The sequence below is a fragment of the Lontra canadensis genome, unplaced genomic scaffold (assembly GCF_010015895.1).
Source record: "Lontra canadensis isolate GAN:19392208 unplaced genomic scaffold, GSC_riverotter_1.0 scaffold63, whole genome shotgun sequence".
Taxonomy (NCBI): Eukaryota; Metazoa; Chordata; class Mammalia; order Carnivora; family Mustelidae; genus Lontra; species Lontra canadensis.
Genome location: NW_022631057.1, coordinates 7,464,527 through 7,489,380, shown reverse-complemented (window position 1 = coordinate 7,489,380; position 24,854 = coordinate 7,464,527). Strand labels below are relative to the sequence as shown.

General features: G+C 39.8%; 1 protein-coding gene across 2 annotated transcripts; it reads left to right on the top strand.

The window, feature by feature from the left end:
- Positions 1 to 2,342: 2,342 nt before the first annotated feature.
- On the top strand, positions 2,343 to 23,776 carry DDX59 (DEAD-box helicase 59). 2 transcript variants are annotated; one of them, XM_032878215.1, is made up of 8 exons: positions 2,343 to 2,606; positions 3,845 to 4,653; positions 5,683 to 5,850; positions 9,098 to 9,187; positions 15,362 to 15,613; positions 16,705 to 16,857; positions 17,351 to 17,479; positions 23,303 to 23,775. In XM_032878215.1, the coding sequence occupies exons 2-8, from the start codon at positions 3,856 to 3,858 to the stop codon at positions 23,564 to 23,566; spliced, it is 1,854 nt and encodes a 617-aa protein (XP_032734106.1). In that variant the 5' UTR covers positions 2,343 to 2,606; positions 3,845 to 3,855; the 3' UTR covers positions 23,567 to 23,775. The 2 variants fall into 2 exon arrangements, with proteins under 2 accessions (XP_032734106.1, XP_032734107.1); XM_032878216.1 differs by lacking the exon at positions 2,343 to 2,606 and adding an exon at positions 2,986 to 3,028 and having other exon boundaries at positions 23,303 to 23,776.
- Positions 23,777 to 24,854: the final 1,078 nt, after the last annotated feature.

Below are 24,854 nucleotides of genomic sequence, written 5' to 3'. Positions count from 1 at the left end.
ATTATATAGTTAGAGAAAAGTCGGAACAAGCTGGAAAAGTGACAAAACCCAGGAAAGTACCATGCCATGTTTTATATTGTTTTATGCACTTCTATACTTTTTTCTTTTTTTGCTGCATATTCTTTGATCCCCTCTTCGTATGACAATATATTGTTTACATAGTGAGAATAAAAAGGCAAAGTCTTTCTTTTAGCATGGTTTATTTAGTTTCTTAAAATTATTAACCTTTGGGATATTAAAAAAAAAAAGTCTAGACAAAATCACTGTAGATCTGTTCTAGGTTTGTGACCTACAAATTCTGATAAATTTTAGGTTTGTGACCTACAAACTCAGGGATTCTGATAAATTTTACTTTGTACGATTCCCATCAATAAAGAAAAAATGTAAAATACATTTATAATCATATAATCATGGATACATTCCTAATAGGAGAACTTCCATTTGACTATGTATTGGTCCGAACTCGATCCTCTACTTTGTTTTACAGATCTAACACATTTTTACAGACCAGGTTCTAGCTCCCGACATTTCAAACTATATTTCTTCCTCAACATGTGTATAATTCCGGCATTGGATACTGTAGGACACATTCAGATCCTGATGTGATATTTGTCCCTACACCTTCCTACAATGGGATGGAAAGCAATAGTCTAATTAACAGACTGCAAACCCATGAAATACATCCCACTGAACTCAAGAAAATGTATCTGCAACTCAACCCACTTTGGCTCAATCCCCAAATGCCTGCTGCTATCTATCACCATCCAACTTGAGAAGTGTTGAAGGAGTGGAAGCTGGAGTGTAAAGAGAAAGTGGTCCTAATCCATTGTGGTTTAAATATCCTTCTTTTGAAGATTTTACAAAAACATATAACAATGTGAACACATTGTCGAGAGTCCTCTTTTACGGATATGGATGGGACGCATGGGACTGTAGGGCTCTGAAGCTCAAATTTCATTAGCTTCATGGCAAATTTGCCTCTAACAAGCACAAAATATTGGAGACAACTCAAGTGTCCACATGAAAATGGTTAAATAACTACACAAAAATAGCTTTATGGACATACAATATTACAGCAGTAAAAATAAATGTTCTACTGCTTGTTTACACTTAACTTTGATGAATCAAAGAAACATGCTGAATGGTGAAAGAGGATCCCAGAAGGCTAGATATATATTATTTTTATAATATAATTTTTATTAGGATCCCATTCTTATACTATGGGATCATAGTATTATGAGCTATTTATGGACTATTTTATGGGATCCCATAGTTGACACTATGACTACTAAATATGGCAGGGAGGGGCATCTGGGTGGCTCAGTGGGTTAAGCCTCTGCTTTCAGCTCAGGTCATGATCTCAAGGTCCGTGGGATGGAGCCCCGCACTGCTCAGCAGGGAGCCTGCTTTCCCCTCTCTCTCTGCCTGCATCTCTGCCTACCTGTGATCTCTGTGTTAAATAAATAAATAACATCTTTTTAAACATTAAAAAAAAAATGTCAGGGAGAGGGAAAAATTCAGGATTGTGGTCGCTGAAGGGAAGAATCCAAGAAATGAAGGATATATGCTTATATTAATAATGTGGTGTAGTCACAGACTTTCACATTATCAGTATGCTTTAAAATTTAACGTATTTGTTCAAAATATTATTTTGCATGCATCAAATATTAGACTGAAAATATTTTTTAAGCAGTTAAAACCTAAAATATTTAAGTCATCAACCTCTGCTTTCCTCTTCCCTCTCTCCCTGCTTTCTCCCCATCCCCAGCCCTTCTCAACCACCAGCTGCTTGGGGCACGTGGCTCCAGAGTCTAGCAAAACAGAAAAGGCAATTCACAGGCACCAAGAGCCGTGACTTACGTTATTTTCTTTTTGGTGTTGGGTGGGGTGTGGTAGTATGGAAATATGATCCAGTATGTTACACGCACCGCATCAAACTTACTCCATTTAATTTCAGAGTTACTCTGCCAGCTAAAAGCAGATTGGGTTTACAGGCCTTTGGAGCTTCTGCCCCTCCCTTTTACACTCAGACTTCCCAGTTTCTAAGGGTACCAGGCTCCCGCGCCACCAGCTTCAGTCTTTCCGGGCGGTCAAACTGTTTTTCAGCAGTCCCGGCCCACTCGATTACGTAAATTTTTCCAAGAGGTTCCCCAAACCCGCCCCGCCCTGCAGAACCTGGCCAACTCCAGCCAGGATCTGAAATTTACCAGCGCCCTGGAGCCGGGAAGAGGGCGCCGAAAGGCTCGGATCTTCCCAGGCCCCGCCCCTCCCTCGCGCTCCCCGCCCCCGCCAGCTCCCAGCCAAGCTCCGCCTCCCGCGGTAGCCCCGCCTTCCCCGCGCGCTAAGGCGCGCCGCGGCCTTTTCCCAAAACCCGGAGAAGTGGATTATGCGCTCCGCACGTTCCCTCGGAACCGTAGTGTGGCCGAGCGAGTCCAGGCTTGCCGGAGGGAAGGTCGGCCCAGCGCCGGGAGAAGGAAACCGGCCCCGAGCGGGAGAGGACGCGGCCCCAAGTCTGCGCCAGTGAGCGGGCCGCGGGCCCCGGCAGCTCCGGCCTCCTTCCCGTCGGGCTCCCTCTCTTCTGGGACGCGGGGCGCTAGGCCGCGGCGGTAGGATACACCCCCTCCCCCCGCCCCGTGAGCAGTTCCCCTCCCACCCTTGCAGTCGCCCTGTCCCGGGCCTCCTGCCGGAACGCGGTGCCCCGCCCGCCCCGTCTCCTAGCAGCGCCGTGACGTGCACGCGCCTCTGGGTGGGGGGCCGCGGGGCCGCGGTGAGGGGCAACGCCCGAGGGGAGGGTCCGGGAGCGCGCAACGGGAGGAGTCTGGGGCCGCGGAGGACTGGAAGGCCTCGCCGCCCGCCCAGCCGGAGCCTGTTCCGTTTTCGCCATTGGAGGACCTCAGTCCTAAGCTTTTCCTGCTGATACAGAGCCATCCCTCCCCCAACCTCCTTGACGTTCCCGGAGAGTTAGGGTAGTAATTCTAGATCTTCCGTTGCCTTTTTTGTTGGAATTTTTCTGGAAGAACTGAATCTGGTAATTTAGCCTAAGAACTTTTTTTTTTTTTTTTTGCGAGAAATGTTTATTAGTATGTTTAGTAGTCCCCAAATTAGGTTAAAGGCCTTTCACAATCTACGTCATTTTGCAAAAACATTCTTGGTGGAAATAGGCATAGCAGTGTTTGAGAGCTTGCGTTCTGGAGTCCACCGTGCCCGGGTTCTGACATTTAGTAAGGGTGTGAGCTTGGACAAGCCGCTTAATCTCTAAATGGCCAACGTTCCTCATGTGAAAAATTACAGTACATAATACAGCATAGTGTGCGGGCGCGTATCTGTGCGGGGATGGTGCGAAGCTCCTTTCCCGGCTTGTGAAGGTTCCCTTGTGAAGCACTAAGCACTGTGCTTGGAACGTAGCAATACATACGTGTTACTAAAATAGCATTTTTCTCTATGCTTTCTGGTTCTGATTTTAAAGATCCCAGTTGTGAAGTATCCCTCCTGTTTTGTGAATAATGTAATAGAAGGATTTACTCCAGAATTTCTATACTATTTGGTATTTCTAAGTGCAAGTAGTCAGCAGAAGCAGGCTGTATGCACAAGGCTGTATTAAGCAGAGTGCAAAGGTTCACCATTCCCATGTATAAGGGAAAAGGATTCTTTTTTTTTTTTTTCCACTAGAGGAAATTTGTGAATGGAAGGAAAGCTTGCTATTAAGTAGTGTCATGATGCCTTCTTTGATTCCTTGTAGGCAAAGCCCTAGGACTGTAGGCTGACTGCAGGATAGCCATATGGTACTTTACATGTGGACTTTTTTGAGGGTAAAATACGTCTCATTATGTGATTTCCTCAACAGAATACTGGAGGATGTTTGTTCCAAGATCTCTCAAAATCAAGAGGAGTGCTAATGATGATGGCAAAAGTTGTACAGCTAAGAAAGTTAAACCAGATGCAGAAGACCTGCGGCTGGCTGAAGGCAGAGGTGATAGAGCTGATGCGTTAGTTACAAAAGAAGCCGAAGGGCACAGTGTGGAACCATGCCCTTTCCCCAGTACAACTGGTCAGTTGGCCGAGGTTGGTTTGGTTGTACCCCAGCAGGATGCGAAGGATAGCGATCTTTCTGAAGAGCCTGTTAAGTCATTTTCCAAAACGCAGCGCTGGGCGGAACCTGGGGAACCTGTCTGTGTTGTTTGTGGTCGTTACGGAGAGTACATCTGTGATAAGACAGATGAGGATGTGTGTAGTTTGGAGTGTAAAGCAAAACATCTTCTGCAAGTAAAGGAAAAGGAAGAAAGATTAAAACTCAGCGATCCTCACCAAGTGGATTCTGGGCTAGAGTCTCCACTGAATGCTTTTTATGTCTATAGAGAGCACCCCTTTATTTCGAACCTTCAGGAAGACCAAATTGAAAATCTTAAACGGCAGCTAGGAATTGTAGTTCAAGGGCAAGATGTCACCAGACCCATTATTGACTTTGAGCACTGTGGTTTCCCTGAGGCCTTGAATCACAACTTGAAGAAATCAGGCTATGAAGTTCCAACCCCCATCCAAATGCAGATGATTCCTGTGGGACTTCTGGGAAGGGACATTCTGGCCAGTGCTGATACTGGCTCAGGAAAAACAGCTGCTTTTCTTCTTCCTGTTGTCACCAGAGCTTTATGTGAGGTAAGAATTTACAGGTGTTATTCTCAGAAGCAAGTCGGGTATAGACAAAGTTTCGTCCTTAACTATGTTAAAACTGCAAGCTATAACTGTAACTTCAGTCATTATTGCTCCTGGTGATTTTGTTCTGATTGTAGTTTGTATGAAAAACACTATTTTAGGGAATTTTTCTTTTATCGGATTGAACCAAAGATCTTTTCATTGAAGGTCTTAAAAATCATCTTCCTTACAAAATATTTTCTTTCAACAAATTTTCTTTTCAAGAAATATACTTTTGCTTTGGGGAAAAAAAAAAATCTTGCTGACTGAATGACCTGCAATTTTTGTGCCCGTTTAGCCTCCTTGGATTTTGTGTTTTGAAAAAAATGATTTATACCAAAGTTGGAAAGTTATTGTAAAGTTCAAAATACACACTTCATTGTGATTCGTGGTTCATATTAAAATAATGCTACCTTACTTTACTTGTTAGTTTATAGTGTGCAAAGCACTCCCACACATAATTAATTTCACTGACATATTTGCCAAGGACTAGTGAGTTTATGAGTTCTGAAGTAGGACAGGAAGGAAAACCACTGTAAAACGCAGGCAAAGAGAGGAGAGGTAAAGGAGGAAAATTTGGAAAACTAAAGAATTATAGAAGATCATGTGAGGGAAAAAAAAATAAAAGAAAACATCAGATGTTCAAAATATAAGTGAAACTCACTGGTGGAAAACCAGATCTTCCTGGTTTTCTCTTCTGAAGAGTGTGGCTTGAAATTGCAGGGTCCAACTGGCCTTCAGTTTTCCCACCCTGGTTATTGTGGGTGTTTCTCCCTGGCCCCAGTTTTGACCTTTTCACTGTATATCTGTTATATAAGGAAGGGTTCCATTTACGGTGGTTTTTGGAGAGAAAATCTGCACGGAGCAAAAGGCAAGAGGGTTCATAACCAGTTGGGCTGATGGGAACACCCCCAGGATCACTTTGAAGATTTAGTCCACATCAGCAGGAACTAATTGCCAGCGTTTTTAGACTTGTTTTTCACATCTTTGCAGAGCAAAACTCCATCTGCTGTCATTCTTACACCAACAAGAGAGCTAGCCATTCAGATAGAGAGCCAAGCTAAAGAATTGATGAGTGGTCTGCCACGCATGAAAACCGTGCTTCTGGTAGGGGGCTTACCCTTACCCCCGCAGCTTTATCGTTTGCGACAACATGTGAAGGTAAGCACCAATTTGATAAAATGCATTATATTTTAATATATATATAATATGCATATACATTAATATGCATATACTGTATATGCATATTAATACATATACATATACATTATATGCATATGTATTATAAGCAATATGGGAGCTAGGGTTTTTTGGTGTCGTTTTGTTTTTGCCCTTGAGGAACTTGTAAGTGTGATTTTTAGGTTATCCTTTATTTATTTTTGTTTTTGTTTTTGTAGGTTAACCTTTACATTCTTGCCACGTAAGCCTTAATTTTATTTTTAAGGTTGTTTTCTATAGGAAAGGAACACAATTTATTGAGTAGCTGTCATACGCCAAATGCTATTGGATGTTCTCCTGTGCATTACCTCATTTAATCACATTTGCTCTTGAAGGTGTGTGGGCGTGTCCCATGTCTTATGGTTCAGAAGTTAAATCTCAGAAAGATGGCATTTATCTAAGGATCCATAGCTGATACACTTTTAGAGTGTGATTCCTACAAACGAGGACATTATCCCACGTAACCACAATACAGTTACAGAATCCGGAAATTAACGTGGTTACACTGGAATGCTTCAGGAGTGAAGATTGCTGTCATTTACTTCTCAAAGCCCATTCATGTTTTACTAATCATTCTGTCAACTTTTCTTTTCAGTAGCACAAGAACGCAGTTCAGAATCACATTTTGCCTTCCGTTGCCATGTCTCTTTCATCTCCTTCAGTTTAGAACAGTTCTTTATTCTTTCCTTTTTTTCCATGATCTTGATACTTTTAAGGATTATAAACTGCTTGCTTTGAAGAACGTCCCTCAATTGATTAGATTCAAGTTATGCATCTTTGAAAGGAATATCATGGAAGAAGAGATGCTTTGTTCTTTTCATTACATCCTTTTAGGTGATACACAATTTCAGTGTGTCCTTCTACTGGTGATATTATCTGGAAAGTAAACATAAAGTTTATTTTTTGCCTTTGTATTTAGTTAAGTATTTTGAGTACTTTAATATTATATTTTTCTTGTGCTTTACCAAATTTCCAGGATGACTCATGATTACCTACTATATTTAAAGGATTATAATGCGTTATTACCATGATTTGCTTTGGTTCTCCAGTTGTCCCCAATTTGAGCGGTGGAAGCACTGTGAAGTTGGTTTCTGTGGCCTTTTATGATATCCCCATCATTCTTTGAGCGCTTTCTTTCTTTCTTTCTGAAGAAGATGTTCATGCTTACATTGTTCTTTCCTTGGCTCAGCCCTGGAATCCTGCCTTTCTCCAAGCTGCCCTGATTCCTTTTGGTAGAGGATAGTAGCTAGAAATCAAGAGCTGGGCTCTTGGTTGGGCTCATTGCTTATTGCTCTTTGCTGTTAAGGTACCATTGCTTCTAGGACCTGTCCGTGAATGGAAGGAGAGAAGGTTCCATAAGTGTATGTTTCTGAACTACATTTATTATAGACCATGAATTCATGTCGATACTTCCATCTCTAATTCAACACAGCAAGACTCATTTTGGTGCTTCCTGTTTCCATATTCATCATTCTGGCAGTGAGAAACCTGCTATCTTTTAAATGTTTATTTACTTGACCAACCATCTTATATGTAACCATTCGCCCATCCTCATTTCTGTCCCCTGCCCCCCAGTGACGCCCTCCTTCCTAGACTCCACCCTGCATCCTCTTCACCCCCTTAGACCGCAACACTCCGTGCAGGGTCACCTTTCTCTGGAGGCCCCTCATCACCCTGTGCCTCGCCCACTCCCCATACCAGACCATGTCCTTCACAGATACCCCCTGAGAAAAAAATAATGGAAAAGTCTGTCCGTTCAACAAAGTGATCTTTCAAAAGCCAGGGCAAGATAGAGACCTTTTCAGATAAAGAAAACTGAGAGAGAGTTTATTACCAGTAGACTTATCTAAAAGAACACAAACTAAGATATTCTGCATTAAAGAAGATGATTCTGGAAAGGAAGGTGTGGGATCAAAGAAAGAATGGCAAGCAAAGAAAAGCCTAAGAATGTGGGTAAATGTAAACAAACATTGACTAAATAAAAAGTAATAATGAACAATCTGTGGGTTTAAAAAAAAAATAGAAGTAAAATACTGGCCGAGTGTAGCATGTAAGTGCAGGAAAGTTGCGATTGGTGTTAAATCGTTTGCCCTTGATTGCTCAAGAAAAAGCTAAATGTGTCGATTTACTTTAGACTTTATTAAGTTTATTATAAATTTATTAAAATTCCCACACTAAAAGAATGATGGGGAAGTTCATTAAAAAAAGGTTTATAAAAAAAAAGCAGAGGGGGAAAAGTAAAATAGAAATAGAAGGGATGAACTCAGTTCAAAATAACTATAACAGATTTAAATGTTTATGGTATTTCCGAAGAAACTAAGCGGAACTCTATAGTTCTATAGATACAGATCCTTACAACCCTGAAATTTTATCATTCTCCATGATCTGTCTCACCATTGTGTCGGTGTGTCCTTCAAAAGTGGAATACAGTTGAATTTATGAGATCATTTGTAACTCTACTGTACTTTACACCAGGCACGTCTCATTTAATCCTCACAATAATTATTATCATTTCCATTTTATGAATGTGAGAACAGAGACTCACACCATTACCAATTGCTAGAGCTAAGATCCCTACTGAAGTTTGACTAAACAGGCCCCACTTTTAACCACTGCTTCAACTAATATGTTCTAAGTGTTAAGAGCCTTAAGCAACTTTAGAAATCCTTTTGTCCAACCTTTTAATTTAAAAACAAAATAGCAGGCCCAGAAAGATTCAGGGATTTGCTTTTGTTTACAGACCAGATAGCAGTCAGCCTGCCTGCCAGGCCTTTTCTGGTCTGGCCTCTGCCTCCTTTCAAGCCTCATCCAGGTCTTCTCCCCCTTTTTTACCCAGTGGAAGCCTCAGTGGTCTTCCAGCTTCAGAAGGTTCTTGAATGTTTTCCCTCTGCCCTCTCCTCACTGGCTCCCACTATTCCTTTAGGTTTTAACTTACATGTTAGCTAGGGCTGGATAGATGCCTCCATTTATTACTATACTGACCTCATGGGCATTTGTTTGTTTTTTCTGTTCCTTTATGTTGCGAGGGTCATGAGAGCAGAGACTATGTGTGACTTAATCATCATTGAATTCTGAGTACTTAGCCCAGCGGCTGGCACATATTAGCCACTCAGTAAGGACAGATAGAAGGAAGGAAGGAAGAAAGGAAGGACTATTATCTAATTTTTTTTTCTTTTTCTCTGTTCTTCAGGTTATCATAGCAACTCCTGGGCGACTTCTGGATATAATAAAACAGAGCTCTGTAGAACTCCGTGGTATAAAAATTGTAGTAGTAGATGAAGTAAGTAATTGTTGTTTAGAACATAGTCATATAGTTTAATTTATGAAAAGTATATTATACTTCTATAAACTCACTGTGTGTTCAGGCATTTTCAGTCGCAGTAGTCAGTTTTAAGCTGGCTCCTGTGTGGCCCTGCCCCTAACCTGTAGTGCACCCAAATTAAACCACGTTAACAAATGCAACCAGCTGTTCTTTTCCTAATTGACAGAAAACACAAATCCAACATCTACTATACTCTCAGTGTAAGTTATTTATTTATTTATTTTTAAACACTTTATCCATTTATTTGACAGGGAGAGACATACCAAGAGAGGGAACACAGCAGGGGGAGAGGGAGAAGCTGGCCTCTGGCTGAGCAGGGAGCCCGATGCAGGGCTCGATCCCAGGATCATGACTTGAGCCAAAGGTAGACGCTTAACAACTGAGCCCCCCAGGGACCCCTCAGTGATAAGTTTTTTAAACATTTGACACTGGCTGTCATTTGTCTATAAAAATAAATATTTCCGTGGCCAATAACTATCAAGAGGGAGTTTGGAAGTAACTCATCATGCTTAGTTGGATGATCTTTTGCATTTTTTTCTGTGTGGACATAGGTTTCTGTCGTTGTGATTTTCAGTGTGACATAGAGCATATAGGCATTTTTATTGTTTTGGTTTGCTTAGTAAGGTGAAATAAATATGTTTTTATCTGATGATATTCCAGCATGTGAACCAGCATGAGGATAGAAAGCCATGTGTCCGCCCAGCCTGGGCAAGGGCTGGTTCAACTTGCAGTGTATCACATGCCCACTTTCACACATGTCCCACCAGCAGTCACAGAGCAGGGGCCCAGCAGTGATCAGAAATGTGGGGTCCAGGAGCTGACCAGTGATGGTAACGTGGTCCGCCTTCTGTGGGTCCCCGGAGGTAGCAGTAGGTACCAGAGGATATGGAGAGAACACATAAGTAAGATCCATGAGATGAGGATTTGAGCCTTTTCTCCACCCACTATGGGATGCTGGGCAAGTCATTTAATCTCCCAGAGTTGTGGCAAGGATGAAGTAATGATTGTGAACATGTCTCATAGACTGAAAAGTCCTGTATAAATATAATGTTATTCAGTCCTTTATTTTTTTGTGTGTGTTTTTTTCTTACATATTTACGTTTGTGTATGTGAGAGAGAGCATTTAAGTTCTACTCCCTTAGCAAATTTCAATTATACAATACAGTGATATCAACTATGGTAACTGTTACAATTTCAGACCTTATCTGTTTTATAACTGAAAGTTTTTACCCTTTAGCCCCAGATCTCTTCCTGTTTCACCCACCTTCCAGCTCCTGGCAATCATTTTTCTCCTAATTTCTATGAATTTGACTTTTATTTTCTTATTTTTAACTTTTTTACATCCCATATGTAAGTGTTACCATATAATATTTGTCTTTTTTTGTCTAGCTTACTTCACTGAGTATAATGTCCTTCAGGTCCATCCACGTTACAAAAAAAGGAAAGAATTTTAAGTTTGAATAATATTCCATTGCATATATATATACCTCATTTTCTTTATCTGTTCATCCGCCGATGGACACTTGGGTTGTTTCCCTACCTTGGCTATTGTGAACTGTTATTCAGTCCTTTAAAAAGTACTGCTAAGTCAGCACTTGCCTGGTGTGCCTTTAGAGTCAGCTGACTTACTGCATCCGGTTATCATCGGACTGACTTCCGCCCTGCAAGTACGGGTGGGCTTCCCGTGGTTGCTCATTCCATGTGTTCTGACGTTCTCACCATGCTATGCACCAGAGAAATGATCCTCAGATTTTAAAGTGAGGTTCCATTCCCGCTTGCTCCTCCACATGACATTTTCACTTTTGCCAATGAATGAGCCTTCACAGGGCACCTCAGTGCTGTGCTCAGAATACAAAAGGAGTGTTCATTCAGCAAACCTGTGCCAAGTGCTTGTCCTGTGCAGCCTCTGTCCCAGCATTGCAGGAAATGAACTGGTAAGCTACATAACTGATCATGTACTGAAACTGACTTTGGCCCAGCAGTGCTATTTAGGTACCGACTGACCAACTCTGGGTCAGTTCGGATGGCATCACAAGGAAATTTTAAATATTATTACGGCCTCCAAAGTGCTGAAGTCCTACTAGAGAAAAATACACAAACACTTGAAGTAAAGGCAAGAGCATTATCACCTATACTGACACCCAGAAGTGCTGCTGGAAGGTGTCGTGCAGGCCAGGGAATGGCAGACTCTTTCTGTAAAGGACCAGACAGGAAATATTGTAGGCGTTGGGGGCCACGTGGTCTCTGCTGCAACAGCTCAGAACAACCAGAGACAGTACGTAAATAATCGGGTGTGACTGCTTTCTCCTGAAGCTCTATTTACAAAAACACATAAAGGCCTATGTTTGTCCTAAGAACCTTAGTTTGCTGACTCCTGATATATAAACTGTTAATAAAATAATGGGACTGAGTATGATACGCTAATTGTTCAAGACAATTAAGGTGAAAAGGAGAAATGAGAGAATGTGTGGCTTGGCTCCGTAAAAAATGGTTTCTCCGATGTCATGGGATGTGACCTGGTCATCCACAGATGGGACAGGATTTAGAAAACTAGAGAACATATCGAGTATTCCAGGTGAAGAGGCTAACACGAGCAGAGCCAGAACGGCCAAGCACAAAGCACGGAGGGACCAGCCAGCTTGATGCGTTCGTCCTGAGAAATAATAGGAAGTAAAGTTGGGTAGTTAGGGTGGGGTCAAATTATAGAGGGCCTTGAAAGAGAGGCAGAGGATTTTGGATTTGATGTGGGAAACAATGAGGCTTTCTAAATTATTGAGTTGGGGTGTCACATGTGGAAAGTGGTGGTTTAGCAAGGTTATTCTGCTGCTCCATGAAAGAGAAATTAAAGAAGAAAGAATCTGTGGGACAGAATGGCTAGCAACCCAGACAAGAGGTGAGCAGGGTCAGGGACAGGGCGGAGGCAGTGGGAAGCATGAGTACATTTGAGAATCACTGTAAATCAATCATTCGTGAATCTCCTGATGACTGAATATGAGAGAAGGTGGAGAAGGTGGTTGAGGAGACTCTATAAATTCTGGTTGTGCCTTTAATTTTAAGTAAAGGACAAGTGGGTATGGGTTGGGCTTAACAGTATTGGAGTTGGTTTTAGAGATGTTAAATTTCTTGCGAATGGTGCATGAAGGGGAAATACCATGTGGATATGAGAAATGGGCATCAGCACCCGTGAGCCACACTGGTTTCTCCAAGGGAGAAAGATGAGAGGGAGGGACAAGGGCTGGGGCTAAGTGTCTGCTTGTGAAGTTTGAAGAGGAGTCCGTAGTAAACAGAGAAGTAGTCTGAGAGACCAGGCAGGAACTGGGAATGAGTAATATCCCTGAAGAGAGAGGCCACTGTTTCGAGAGGAGGGTGAAGATACAGAAATGGTCAGGCATGGAGACTAAGATAATTCCTTTAGAATTAGAAAAATCTGCTCTATCACTCTTCTGTGTCTTCCACATATCTGTCCTTTAGCCTAGAATTCTCTCCTGTGTCCATGGCTCTGAAACCTTCTATCAGTTCTCCTGATAGACTTCTGGCCGCCCTTCCTCTTGGCTCTGCTGACCTGGATGTAGACTGTATCATTTCTCTTGTATTATGTTCCTTGCTATATCCCTACAATCAAGCACCGTGTTGGTCCAAGTTTCTCTAATGGTTAAGAATCATCCATTGTGTTCAGTGAATGTAATAGAAGCCCAGACCTCTTCCTTGGGTATACTGATTCAGTAGGCCTGAGTTGGAGTCCAGGAACATGTAAAAACTCTTTCTGGGTGATTCTTGTCTTCAGGGAGATTTGGGACACACTGACTTGCGTGCTGCCTGACAGATGTGCTTTTTCTGTGCTCAGATTTAATGAGTGCTTATTTGTTCATCAGATGCATTTTTAGGGCTTTTTACATGATAGACACTGTCCTTGGTTTTGAAGATACAGTGGAAGGTGAGATAAGCCATGACAAATGTTGGTACACAGGTTGTATGAGAGAGACACCGGGGGAGTTGGGTTAGTATCAGTGGAGGGTTCCCCGAACGCCATTTCTGCTGAAACCTGAATGAGGAGGAGCCAGCCACGCAGAGATCCATCTGGAGGAAAGACTGCTTCAAACAAAACAGCCAGTGCGCAGGAGCTAACATGGGAGCGAGCATTAGGTAGCTGAGCACAGAAAGAAGGCTGGTGTGATAGGGCCGTGGGGCGTGACATGGAGGAATGGTAGGGGATGAAGTCGAAGTGGATGAAGATGAAAACTTGTAGGACTTTTGGCTGTGGTTAGCAGTTGGGTTTTAGTCTATGTGCAATGGGAAATTATTGGAGGGTTTCAGCAGAGGAGTAGCGGATATGATTTATGTACTAGAAGATATGGTTTACGTTCAAGCTGGGTGCTTCAGGTGGATGGCTTCCGTTGTGGGGGTGACAGGATGAGGAGGAGTCTTACAACTGTGAGCTGGAGAGAAACAGCTGGATTTGGGGCACGTTAGTGTGAACAGATTAGATGCGGGGAAGCTTGGATGAAAGAAACAGGGCGAACTTATTTCTGATGGCTTCTCTGTTTTCTGAACTAGGAGAAGCGAGGCCATCTCCTAAGAGAAAGGGGCTTAGTGGGATTATTGAGGAAAAGCAGGGGATGTTTGCAAGACATACTCCCGTGTGCATATGCACATGCTCCGTGTCTCATGGTAAATTGAAACATGGAGACCGTGCTGTGAGTGTGGTCTCAAGTGTCTTAAATATTTTATCTCATTAATCCTCGTAACAGCCCCATGGGGTGGTTACCATTATCACTCCCATTTGTAAAAGGAAAAACTAAGGCATATAGCCATTCATTAACATGCTTAATTTAAGGTCCTAGGTAGAGCCAGGATCAAACCTAGACCATCATGTTTATTTTAGATTTTTTAAATATAGAATGAATAATATTAAAATGAGTGTTTAAACTTCCACATTAATGGACACTTAAAAATACAGTACTTTAGGGATGCCTAGCTGGCTCAGTCAGTAGAGCATCAGACTCTGGATCTGAGAGTCATGAGTTTGAGCCCCACATTGGGCATGGAGCCTACTTAAAAAATAAAAAACAAAACAAAGAAATAACAACAAAAATACAATGCTTTAGTCTAAATACACTGAAATAGTTTAATATCTTATTTTTCAAAATTATAGACACCTGGATTGTATTTAAAAATCAAGATAGCCATTATCTTTCATTATTTTAAAGCAGCACTAACAAAATTTTTTCTTGTTTGCTTAGTAATACATAAATCGTTTTTGAAAACTAGCAACGCAGAAATATATACAGAAGCAAAAGCCCTCAACATTAAATTTTTAAAATTTATTTAATATTTTACTATAAATATATGTCCATGGTAAAAAACAAAACAAAACAAAACAAAAACAAAACAAAATAGGGCGCCTGGGTGGCTCAGTGGGTTGGGCCACTGCCTTCGGCTCGGGTCATGATCTCAGGGTCCTGGGATCGAGTCCCACGTCGGGCTCTCTGCTCAGCGGGGAGCCTGCTTCCCTCTCTCTCTCTCTCTGCCTGCCTCTGTCTACTGTGATCTCTCTTTCTGTCAAATAAATAAATAAAAAATTAAAACAAAACAAACAAAAAAACAAAAAAACCCCCAAACTTTGCAAAAAGCTATAAAATGAAAAATTTAATTGCATTCCCTTCCACAGCCTGCAGGCCCGTTCCCCAGAGTTAGCAATTAAGTTTCTTGGGTGTATATGCAAATGGTACCACGTTATACATAGTGTTCTGTACTTTGCTTTTTTCCTCCTAGCAGTGAATATCATTTAATAAAGTACTTTCTTCTCATAATTTATGATAGCACAGGGTTGTAGTATATGGCTTTACCATATTTTATTTCCCAGATCCCCTATTGATGGATATTTAGGGTTTATACATTTGTTGCCAGTATTAATAATGCCATAAAAATCTTTGTATATCACTAAAAACATGTAATTATACAAATATAAGTTTATATAAATATATATTTTCCCAATTCTTTATATTTTGACATTGTAGTATATTCTGTGCAGAAGTTTTTAATTTTTCATGTTCTTAATCATATCTTTTTTTTCCTTGGTGGCTCAGGGTTTTAATGTCAAGTAGGACTAACTTTAAAATGATTTCATTTTAGGCCGATACCATGTTAAAGATGGGCTTTCAACAGCAAGTGCTTGACATTTTGGAACACGTTCCTAATGATTGTCAGACCATTTTGGTTTCAGCTACAATTCCAGCTAGCATAGAACAACTAGCAAGCCAGCTTCTGCAGAATCCTGTGAGAATTATCACTGGGGAAAAGAACCTGCCCTGTTCCAGTGTGCGCCAGATTATTTTGTGGGTGGAAGAACCAGCCAAAAAGAAGAAATTATTTGAAATCTTAAATGTGAGTAGTGAACCACGCAACCCTGTTTTGTAGACAGTGTTTGCATCTTTTACAATTCTTAAGATAACGATTTTTAGATACAGCTTTTGGGTAATTTAGTCTAGATATTTAATAATAAATTGCTTTACTTTGGAATTCTGTGGGGATCAAATAAATGCTGTATGGATGTAGGGTTGCTTTTCATTTTCTGTATTATAGAAAGACATATAAATATAAAGATTATTCCTAAATAATATTTTTTTATTAGTAGTTTTATATATCGGATAAAGACAAGTTCTTTCTTGGCCATTCTGTCCTTGAGAAATATAATTTTTTTGGCAGTAACTTGCTCATTTTAAAAAAATCTTTTATTTATTTATTTGTCAGAAAGAGAGATCACAAGGAGGAGGAACAGTAGGCAGAGGGAGAAGCAGGCTCCCCTGCTGAGCAGGGAGCCTCAATGTGGGAGTTGATCCCAGGACCCTGGAATCATGACCTGAGCTGAAGGCAGATGCTTAACTGACTGAGCCATCCAGGTTGTCCCAGCAGTAACTTGTTTAAACAGAAATTTATTAAGTGGGTGGTAATGTGTAATTACAGTTACTTAAAGTAGAAAGGGAGTGCCTGGGTGGTTTAGTCAGTTAAGCATTTGGTTCAGTTTCAGATCAGGTCATGATCTCAGGGTTTTGAGGTTGAACCCCATGTTGGACTCCTTGCTCATCGTAGAACCTGCTTAAAATTCCCTCTCACCCTCTCTCTCTTCCCCAGCTTGCTTGGGCTCTCTCTCTCTCTCTCAAAAAAAATTAATTAAAAAAATAAAGTATTAAGTTAAATACAGTTTGTATTTACTTATAAACAGTATTTAAAATTTTAAATTGCACTCAAAATTTTAAAATTGTTTTTGCAATATTAATGAAATGATGGAGAAACATGAAGGGCAGTAGAGTTTTGCGCTTTTGTTTGTGCATGTTTTAAAGAAAACACTCATTTTAACACTCATTTTTCCTCTATAAACCTTTTGATAACTAGCTTATACTAATGCTTTCAGAAAAACTTCCTGTTTTGATTTATGTTCTATGAATAATTTTAAATACAGGTTTTTCATTTTTTAGGATAAGAAGCTCTTCAAGCCTCCAGTGTTAGTATTTGTGGACTGCAAGCTGGGAGCAGATCTCTTAAGCGAGGCAGTGCAGAAAATCACAGGTTTAAAAAGCGTATCTATACATTCGGAGAAATCACAAACAGAAAGGAAAAACATATTGAAGGTTTGACACTCAGCATTCTCTTTTTAAGGGACCCCATATTACCAGCTGGTTTTTAAAGCAGACTTTTTTAATGACTGCAAGAATTTCAGGCAAGCAGTGACTGTGAGCTAATTGTTCCTCTTGGTCAGGCTTCTGTGTTTTGGGAGCAATAAGCCTATTCCCTATGGGATTAATCTACTACATAGATTACTAATTCAGAATCCACCATTTCTGGAATCAAGTCAGTTTAGACTGGGGGAGGGCAATAAATTCACCCTTGGAAAAGTTTGCCAGAATACATTAGTAGAAAAAAAATTGATACCAGGGATGGGGAGAGTTTGGGAAGAATTAAGCTACACATATTCCTCAGTTATATTAAGACCTTAACTTATTGAAAAGATTTGGCAACAACAATATTGATGAAGAAAGCTTTGAAAAAAGAAAAGATGTCTGAATTATATAAAACCAGATAAGATAAATTCTGAATAATGAATTGTGTTGCTTTGTCGGGAAGGGATTACTTGAAGGAGACTACGAAGTTGTGGTGAGCACAGGAGTCCTGGGACGAGGCCTAGACTTGATCAGTGTCAAGCTGGTTGTCAATTTCGATATGCCTTCAAGTATGGATGAGTACGTGCATCAGGTAAAGAGATTTTATATGTTTCCACCGTGAGTTTTCTTGGGTGAGGCATTGTCAGTAGAATGGTAACTAAAAAGATAAAAAAGTTTTATCATAGGCATAAAAAAAACTCTCACATCATTTTGTTTTTAAAACGTATATGTAGGGGTGCCTGGGTGGCTCAGTGGGTTAAGCCTCTGCCTTCGGCTCAGGTCATGATCTCAGGGTCCTGGGATCAAGCCCCGCATCAGGCTCTCTGCTTAGTAGGGAGCCTGCTTTCCCTTCTCTCTCTGCCTGCCTCTGCCTACTTGTGATCTTTGTCAAATAAATAAATAAAATCTTATAAAAAATAAAAAATAAAACATATATGTATAGGGGTGCCTGTCTGGCTCACTGGTGGAGCATGTGACTCTTGATTTCAAGGTTATGAGTTCGACCCCCCTCTTGGGAGTAGAGATTACTTTAAAATAAAATATTTAAAAATATGTATATATGGATATAAACTAAATTTTGTTTTAAAAAACTATATGTATACCTAAAATGGGTTAAAAATTATTAGAAATAATAACCTAAAATGTTAGTGTAAAAAAATTTTAAGTAGTTAGTTTTTGGGTTATTTTTACTTCCTTTGTATTTCTTATTCAGTAAGCATATTAAGTGGCTTTTATAACCAAGGGGAAAAAAGGCTTTGTTTTAAGTTAATATATCTGGCCAAAATAAAACTGATCCATTAAAAGTATTTGTTTTTTCTTTAGAACTCTTGTCTTCATCTCTTCTTCATATCCTTATTTGTTCTAGACTTTCACCTATTAAAGTTTTGTTTCTTTATTTTGCTGCCAGAGATAACAGCAGCTCTTCTTTCGAGCAGAAATAGAGCTTTCTGTTAGCATCACCTTATCTCCCTGACTGCTACCTGTCTTCCTTCTCTGGCATCACTTACAGACTCTTCTGTCATGTTCGTAGAATTACCTCTGAATGCCGCATTTGCTGGGATCACCCACTGAAATGCTTTCAGTGCCTTGAAGGCATTGTTGCTTGTGTCTTTACTTAGTAATAATATAGCAGAGCCTCTCTCTGCGCTGCCTCAGTTACCTGTGCATCACGGAACTGACTCGCACACAGGAATTGATTGCTCAGATCACTGAAGCTTATTTTCTTCCAAACTTTTAATGATTTTGGGTGGTAATCTTTCTAAAATATTAACATGTTTAAGAAACTCCTTTGCTTCTTAAGTAGAATATGCTGATTATAATTATTTAACTCTTTCTTGCCATCCCAAGGTCAGTCCTGTGGCTCTCAGTTACTCACAGTGTACCCTGAGCTATGGCCTCAGGGGGTCTTGATGTTTGTAGAGTTTCTAACGTCTGCTCAGAATGGCCCCATATCCTCCCGCTTTTCTGGTTCTGTATCAGTGTATTGTTTGTTCGCTTGCTTCAGTAAGTGAAGTATGAAGATACACAATAAGAATGCAAGTAACAAAAGATATAAAATGAAAAATAAGTCTCTTTCTTTCTTTTTTTTTAAATTTTATTTATTTATTTGACAGAGATCACAAGCAGGCAGAGATAGAGGGGAGGAAGCAGGCTCCCCGTGGAGCAGAGAGTCCGATGCAGGGCTCGATCCCAGGACCCTGGGATCATGACTTGAGCCGAAGGCAGAGGCTTTAAGCCACTGAGCCACCCAGGCGCCTTTTTTTTTTTTTTTTTTTAAGGTTTGTGTATTCTAGGGAGAGAACGTGCACATGTGCTTGCAGAGGGAGTGGCGGAGGGAGAGAGAGACTCTACAACAGATTCCCTCCCCAGCATGGAGCCCTCTGTGGGGCTCAATCTCACAACCCCGAGATAGTGACCTGCGCCAAAATCTAGTCAGATGCCCAACTGACTGAGCCACCCAAGGACCCCAAGATAAAAAATAGGTCTTTGTAAGGTAGCCCTCCTACCTTTTAGTAGACATTACAGTTAACAGTGCAAAAAATATAAATGCCTATTTATACACAAATATACGTGTATATGCGTACCTAGTTAGTTACACTTACTACATAAATGGGACCATATTACACCAACTGTCTATGCCTTGCTTTCTTTATTAAATATATATTAGGCATCTTTCCTTATTAGCATACATAATAGGTATCATTTTAAAAATATTAATGTGTATGAAATGCTTCCCATATGACGAGGAGGCCCTGTTCTAAACTCTTTAAATGGTTTTACTTGTTTAATAGGGCTTGATCTGTTTTCATGGCTGCATGGTAATCTATTGTATGGATTATCTTAATTCACTTGATGAATCCTTTTGAATTTCATGGAAATCACATGTTTCCAATATTCTGTTATTAAATAATGCTGCACGGGGCACCTGGGTGGCTCAGTCGGTTAAGCATCTGACTCTTGATCTCAGGTCAGGTCTTGATCTCAGGGTCACGAGTTCAAGCCCTGTGTTGGGCTCTGCACTGAGCATGGAGCCTATTTAGAAAAATAATAATAATAACGCTGCACTGAACATCCACCTGCATAGTTATGCCTCTCGTGCAGTGTATTTGTAAGGTAAATGCATAGGAGACCTGCCCGGTCAAAGGATATGTGTATTTTATTTAATTCCATTTTATTTATATTTGTTTTTTTTAGGATACATGGACTTTTTTAAGATTGATTGATTGGTTTTAGATTTTGTTTATTTGAGAGAAAAAGAGCATGAGTGGGGGAAGGAGCAGAGGCAGAGGGACAAGCAGACTCCCCGCTGAGGGCAGAGCCCTACTTGGGGTTCACTTTCAGGACCCATAATCATGATCTGAGCCAAAACCAAGAGTCGGATGCTCAACTGACTGGGCCACCCAGGCACCCCGAGGATATATGTATTTTAAATTATAGTAGGTATTCCTGTGTGCCTGCTTTTAAAGATTTATTTATTTGAGAGAGACAGTGCATGCATGAGCTGGGGGGAGAAGCAAAAGGAGAAGGACAGAATCAGAGCATGGAGCTCGATGATGCGGGCCTCAGTCTCAACCCTGAGATCGTGACCTGAGTTGCGAAACCAGGAGTTGGACTCTTAACCAATTGAGCTACCCAGGTGCCCCTGCGTGTCTGCTTCTAATTTAGGGGCAGAGAGCTTCTGGAGAAATAATTTTAAATTTGTTAAGTTTTTTAGAGTTTGTAGACTATTGCAGTTATTTTTTTAAAAAAGCTTATGTCTCAGTATAAAATATCTTAGAATAAATTATGTCTCGATTGATATAATTCACCATTTGAAAATGTACAATTCAGTGGTTTTAGTATATTCATATAGTTGTGCAACCATTACTACAATTTTAGAACATTTTTATCATCCCAAAAGAAAACCCCATACCCAACCCATCAGCAATCACTCCCCATTCTTCATCTCTCACACATGCGCACATGCGTGTATACAGACACACACACACACACACACACATCCCTTAAGCAACCACTACTCTACTTTCTGTCTTTATAGATCTATCTCTTCTAGAAATTTCATATAAATGGAATCATATGGTATGTGGTCTTCTCTGGCTTTTTTCACTGAACATGATGTTTTCAAGTTTTACCCATATACATATATCGGTACATTTTTTATTGCTACATAATATTGCATTGTAAGGATATACCACCTTTGTTCAATAGTTGCTGGACATTTAGCATGTTTCTACTTTTTTCTTTTTTACTATGAATAATGCTGCTGTAAGCATTCATGTACAAGTTTTTATGTGGATGTAGGTTTTTATTTCTTTTGTTTTAATTCCAGTATAGTTAAAATACAGTATTTTATTAGTTTCAGGTGTGCAATATAGTGATTCAGCAATTCAATGCATTACTCAGTGCTCATTAGGACAAATGCACTCTTAATTCTCTTCACTTATTTCACCCATCTCCCCACCCCCGTAACTGTCAGTTTGTTCTCTATAGTTAAGTCTCTCTTTTTTAATTTTTATCTTTTTTAATTTGTTCATTTGTTTTGTTTCGTTAATTCCACGTATGAGTGGAATCATACGGTATTTCTCTCTGACTGACTTACTTCATTTAGCATTATACTGTCTAGATTCATCCATGTTGTTACAAATGGCAAGATTCCATTCTTTCTAAGGCTGAGTAATACTCCCTGCCATATATATATCATGTCTTCTTTATTCATTCATCCGTGGATGGACACCTCCATAGAGGTGGCACGGCTGCTTCCGTAATTCAGCTATTGTAAATAATGCTGCAGTAAACATAGGAGTGCATTTATCTTTTCAAATTAGTGTTTTCCTGTTCTTTTGAGTAAATACCCAGTAGTGGAATTACTAGATCATGTGGTAATTCTATTTTTAATTTTTTGAGGAAATTCCCTACTGTTTTCCACAGAGGCTATACCAGATTGCATTCCAATTAACAGAGCACAGGTTTCCTTTTTCTGCATATCCTCGCCAGCATTTCTTCATTTTCATGTCTTTTGGGCATACACCTGGGAATGGAATTGCTGGATCATACAGTAATTCTGTGTGTATCTTTTTGAGGAACTGATAGACCCTTTTCCAACATGGCTTCATGATTTTACATCCTCACCGGTGATGTATGAGGGTTCCAATTTCTCAAAATCTTTATCAACAGTTATTATCTTTTTAATTATAGCTGTGCTAAGGGGTGTGAAGTGATATCTCCTTGTCTTGTGTTTTTCTTTTAAGATTTTATTTTTATTTATTTTTATTTATTTTAAAGAGAGAGTGAGTGCAGCACTCTGTGCTGGGTGCTGAGCCTGACAAAGGGCTTCAGTGCTTGACCAACTGAGCCGCCCAGGCCCCCCTCTCTTTTTTGTTTTGATCTGAATTTCCCCAATGACAAATGGACATGATTTCATGTACATACTGGCCATTTGTATATCTTTTTTGGAGAAATGTCTGTTTAAATTATTTGCCCCTTTTTAAATCGGGTTGTCCTTTTGTTACTGAGTTGTAAAAGTTACTTATATATTAGAAAACCTTTACCAGATACATGATTTGCAAATATTTTCCTCCAGTATGTGAGTGCAGCTGTATTTTATATTAATTTTTAGCCTTATTGGAAAAATTCAGTAACATAATTAAATAAAATAGCATTCCTTCCCTTACTTGTTCCCAGTCTCATTCCCTAGAGGGCCATGTTTTGTTTTTTTGTTTTTTTACAGCCTTAAAAATGTCCTGTATATTGGCAGCAACTATTCATTTAAATAACTCTGAAAATAGATTTTAAGTTCTACATTTAAATTAAGGAGCCGTAATTGCCCATGACTGTGTATTTACCCCCTTCTTCTGAAGAATTTCTCAGTATATTTGGAAACAAGTAAATTTTGTTTCTTGTGTGTTTCCATCACCAATTTGTATCCATTGAATTTTATCAAAATCAGAAATAACGATGCAAAAATGAATTTGCTTAAATCTCACATTTCAGAGGCACTGAAGTACTCTAAAGCAAATAGTCTTCTTGTTCTAAAAGCAGTAGCTTTCAAAAAACTTTTACCCTAACCTGCCCATGATAAGAACCATCTTCGTGTCATTACCACCCTACACACATACACACACGCACATGTACACACACGATACATAACTGAAACAAATGTTTAACAAGCAGTACTTACTTGTATTATATGTGGGCGCTTTGTTATTTTCTGTTCAAGCTATTTCATTAAAAATATGCAGGTGGCAGTCCACTAAATTGGTTTCACAAGCTAATTGAGATGTACAATTCAAAACATGCTACGTGAATGAATGTTAATCTTAGTAAAGCCTCTTTAAATACTAATCTTCATTTTCTTTCAAGAGACATTCAGGTTTTATGTGAACATTTTGGAAATGTTCTTTGCATTTCATTTCAGGTTGGAAGAGTGGGAAGATTAGGCCAACATGGAACAGCGATTACTTTCATCAATAACAATTCAAAGAGACTCTTCTGGGATATTGCAAAAAGAGTGAAACCCACAGGATCCATTCTTCCCCCACAGTTGTTAAATTCCCCCTACCTTCATGACCAGAAAAGAAAGGAACAGCAGAAAGATAAACAGACACAGAATGATCTGGTTACAGGAGCTAATCTTATGGACATCATTAGAAAACATGATAAAAGTAATTCTCAAAAATGACTTGTGATACCACTGAACAATTTTTTGTTGTGTATTACCAGTGAAATTTCTGTATAATTGTATGGTTTGAGTAAATGGGACATGTACATGAAACAAAAACATTTAACATAATTTAAATTTTTTAAATTGAATCTCAAATTTATACTGCAGTATGATATTTATTTCCCTTTTAATTCTCATAAATTAAAAAATCAGAAAATGAATTGCTAAATAAAATAAAATTTTTTCTGTGTAGACAAAGGCTTAGTTTTTCCTCAATAAATATTTTTGGAGCTGCTGTCAGAACCAGGAACCTGAACAATGAGGAGTCGGACTCAGAATGTTGATGCTTTTGTTTAGTGTCCCCCATGTGCTGCAAGCCTATCAGCGCTTGGATCATTGTTCAATAAACGAATGTTAGGAAGAAAGTAAATGTTGGAAACTGGAAGAAATGGTCAGTGCTGCTTTTAAAAGATAAATATGAAATATCTATCTTATTCTTAGTTTTCCCTTCAGTTTGGTAAATAAAAGTTTATGTTCTATTTAATATGAGCTTATCAAAATAATGTCATGTTCATGTTGCTACTTACAGTTTTAGGTTAATTTTGGTTTGCTCATTAAACTAATATTAAATGCTAGAAGAAAGGATAAGTACTTGATGCATCAGTACTTTCATTTCTTTGTAAACTGCTGGTGTCAGTTCACTTGCAGAATTTAAATAGTATGTTACATAAATACTGACACTTAACATTTAGGACACCTAACATTAGGATATCCTAAACATCCTCCCCAAAGGGGTGTGGCAGATTTGTTTTTTACCTATTTGACAGAGATCACAAGTAGGCAGAGAGGGGGAAGTAGGCTCCCTGCTGAGCAGAGAGCCTGATGTGGGGCTTGATCCCAGGACCCCAAGACCACAACCTGAGCCACAGGCAGAAGCTTAACCCCTGAGCCACCCAGGCACCCTGTGGCAGAGATTTATATAACTAACTAGAGTCTACATGTAGATAGTTTCTTAATGTTGTCTCCACCCAAAGGAAATCAGGGGGTCAGAAGTTCCCCAAAGAATATGAACCCTCAAGACTCTGGCTCTCTTTACCCTGTTTTTGTGTTTGCTGTCAAGTGATAAGTATGTTTGATTTCAAGGATGAGGCAGCCATTAAGGTCCCAGAGTGTTGTAGCAGAGGTGCATTTAGAGCCTGAACTCAAAGCCTCAGCACAGTGCTCAATGTATAAAAGAGGCCTTAAGGGGCGCCTGGGTGGCCTAGTGGGTTAAGGCCTCTGCCTTCAGCTCAGGTCATGATCGAAG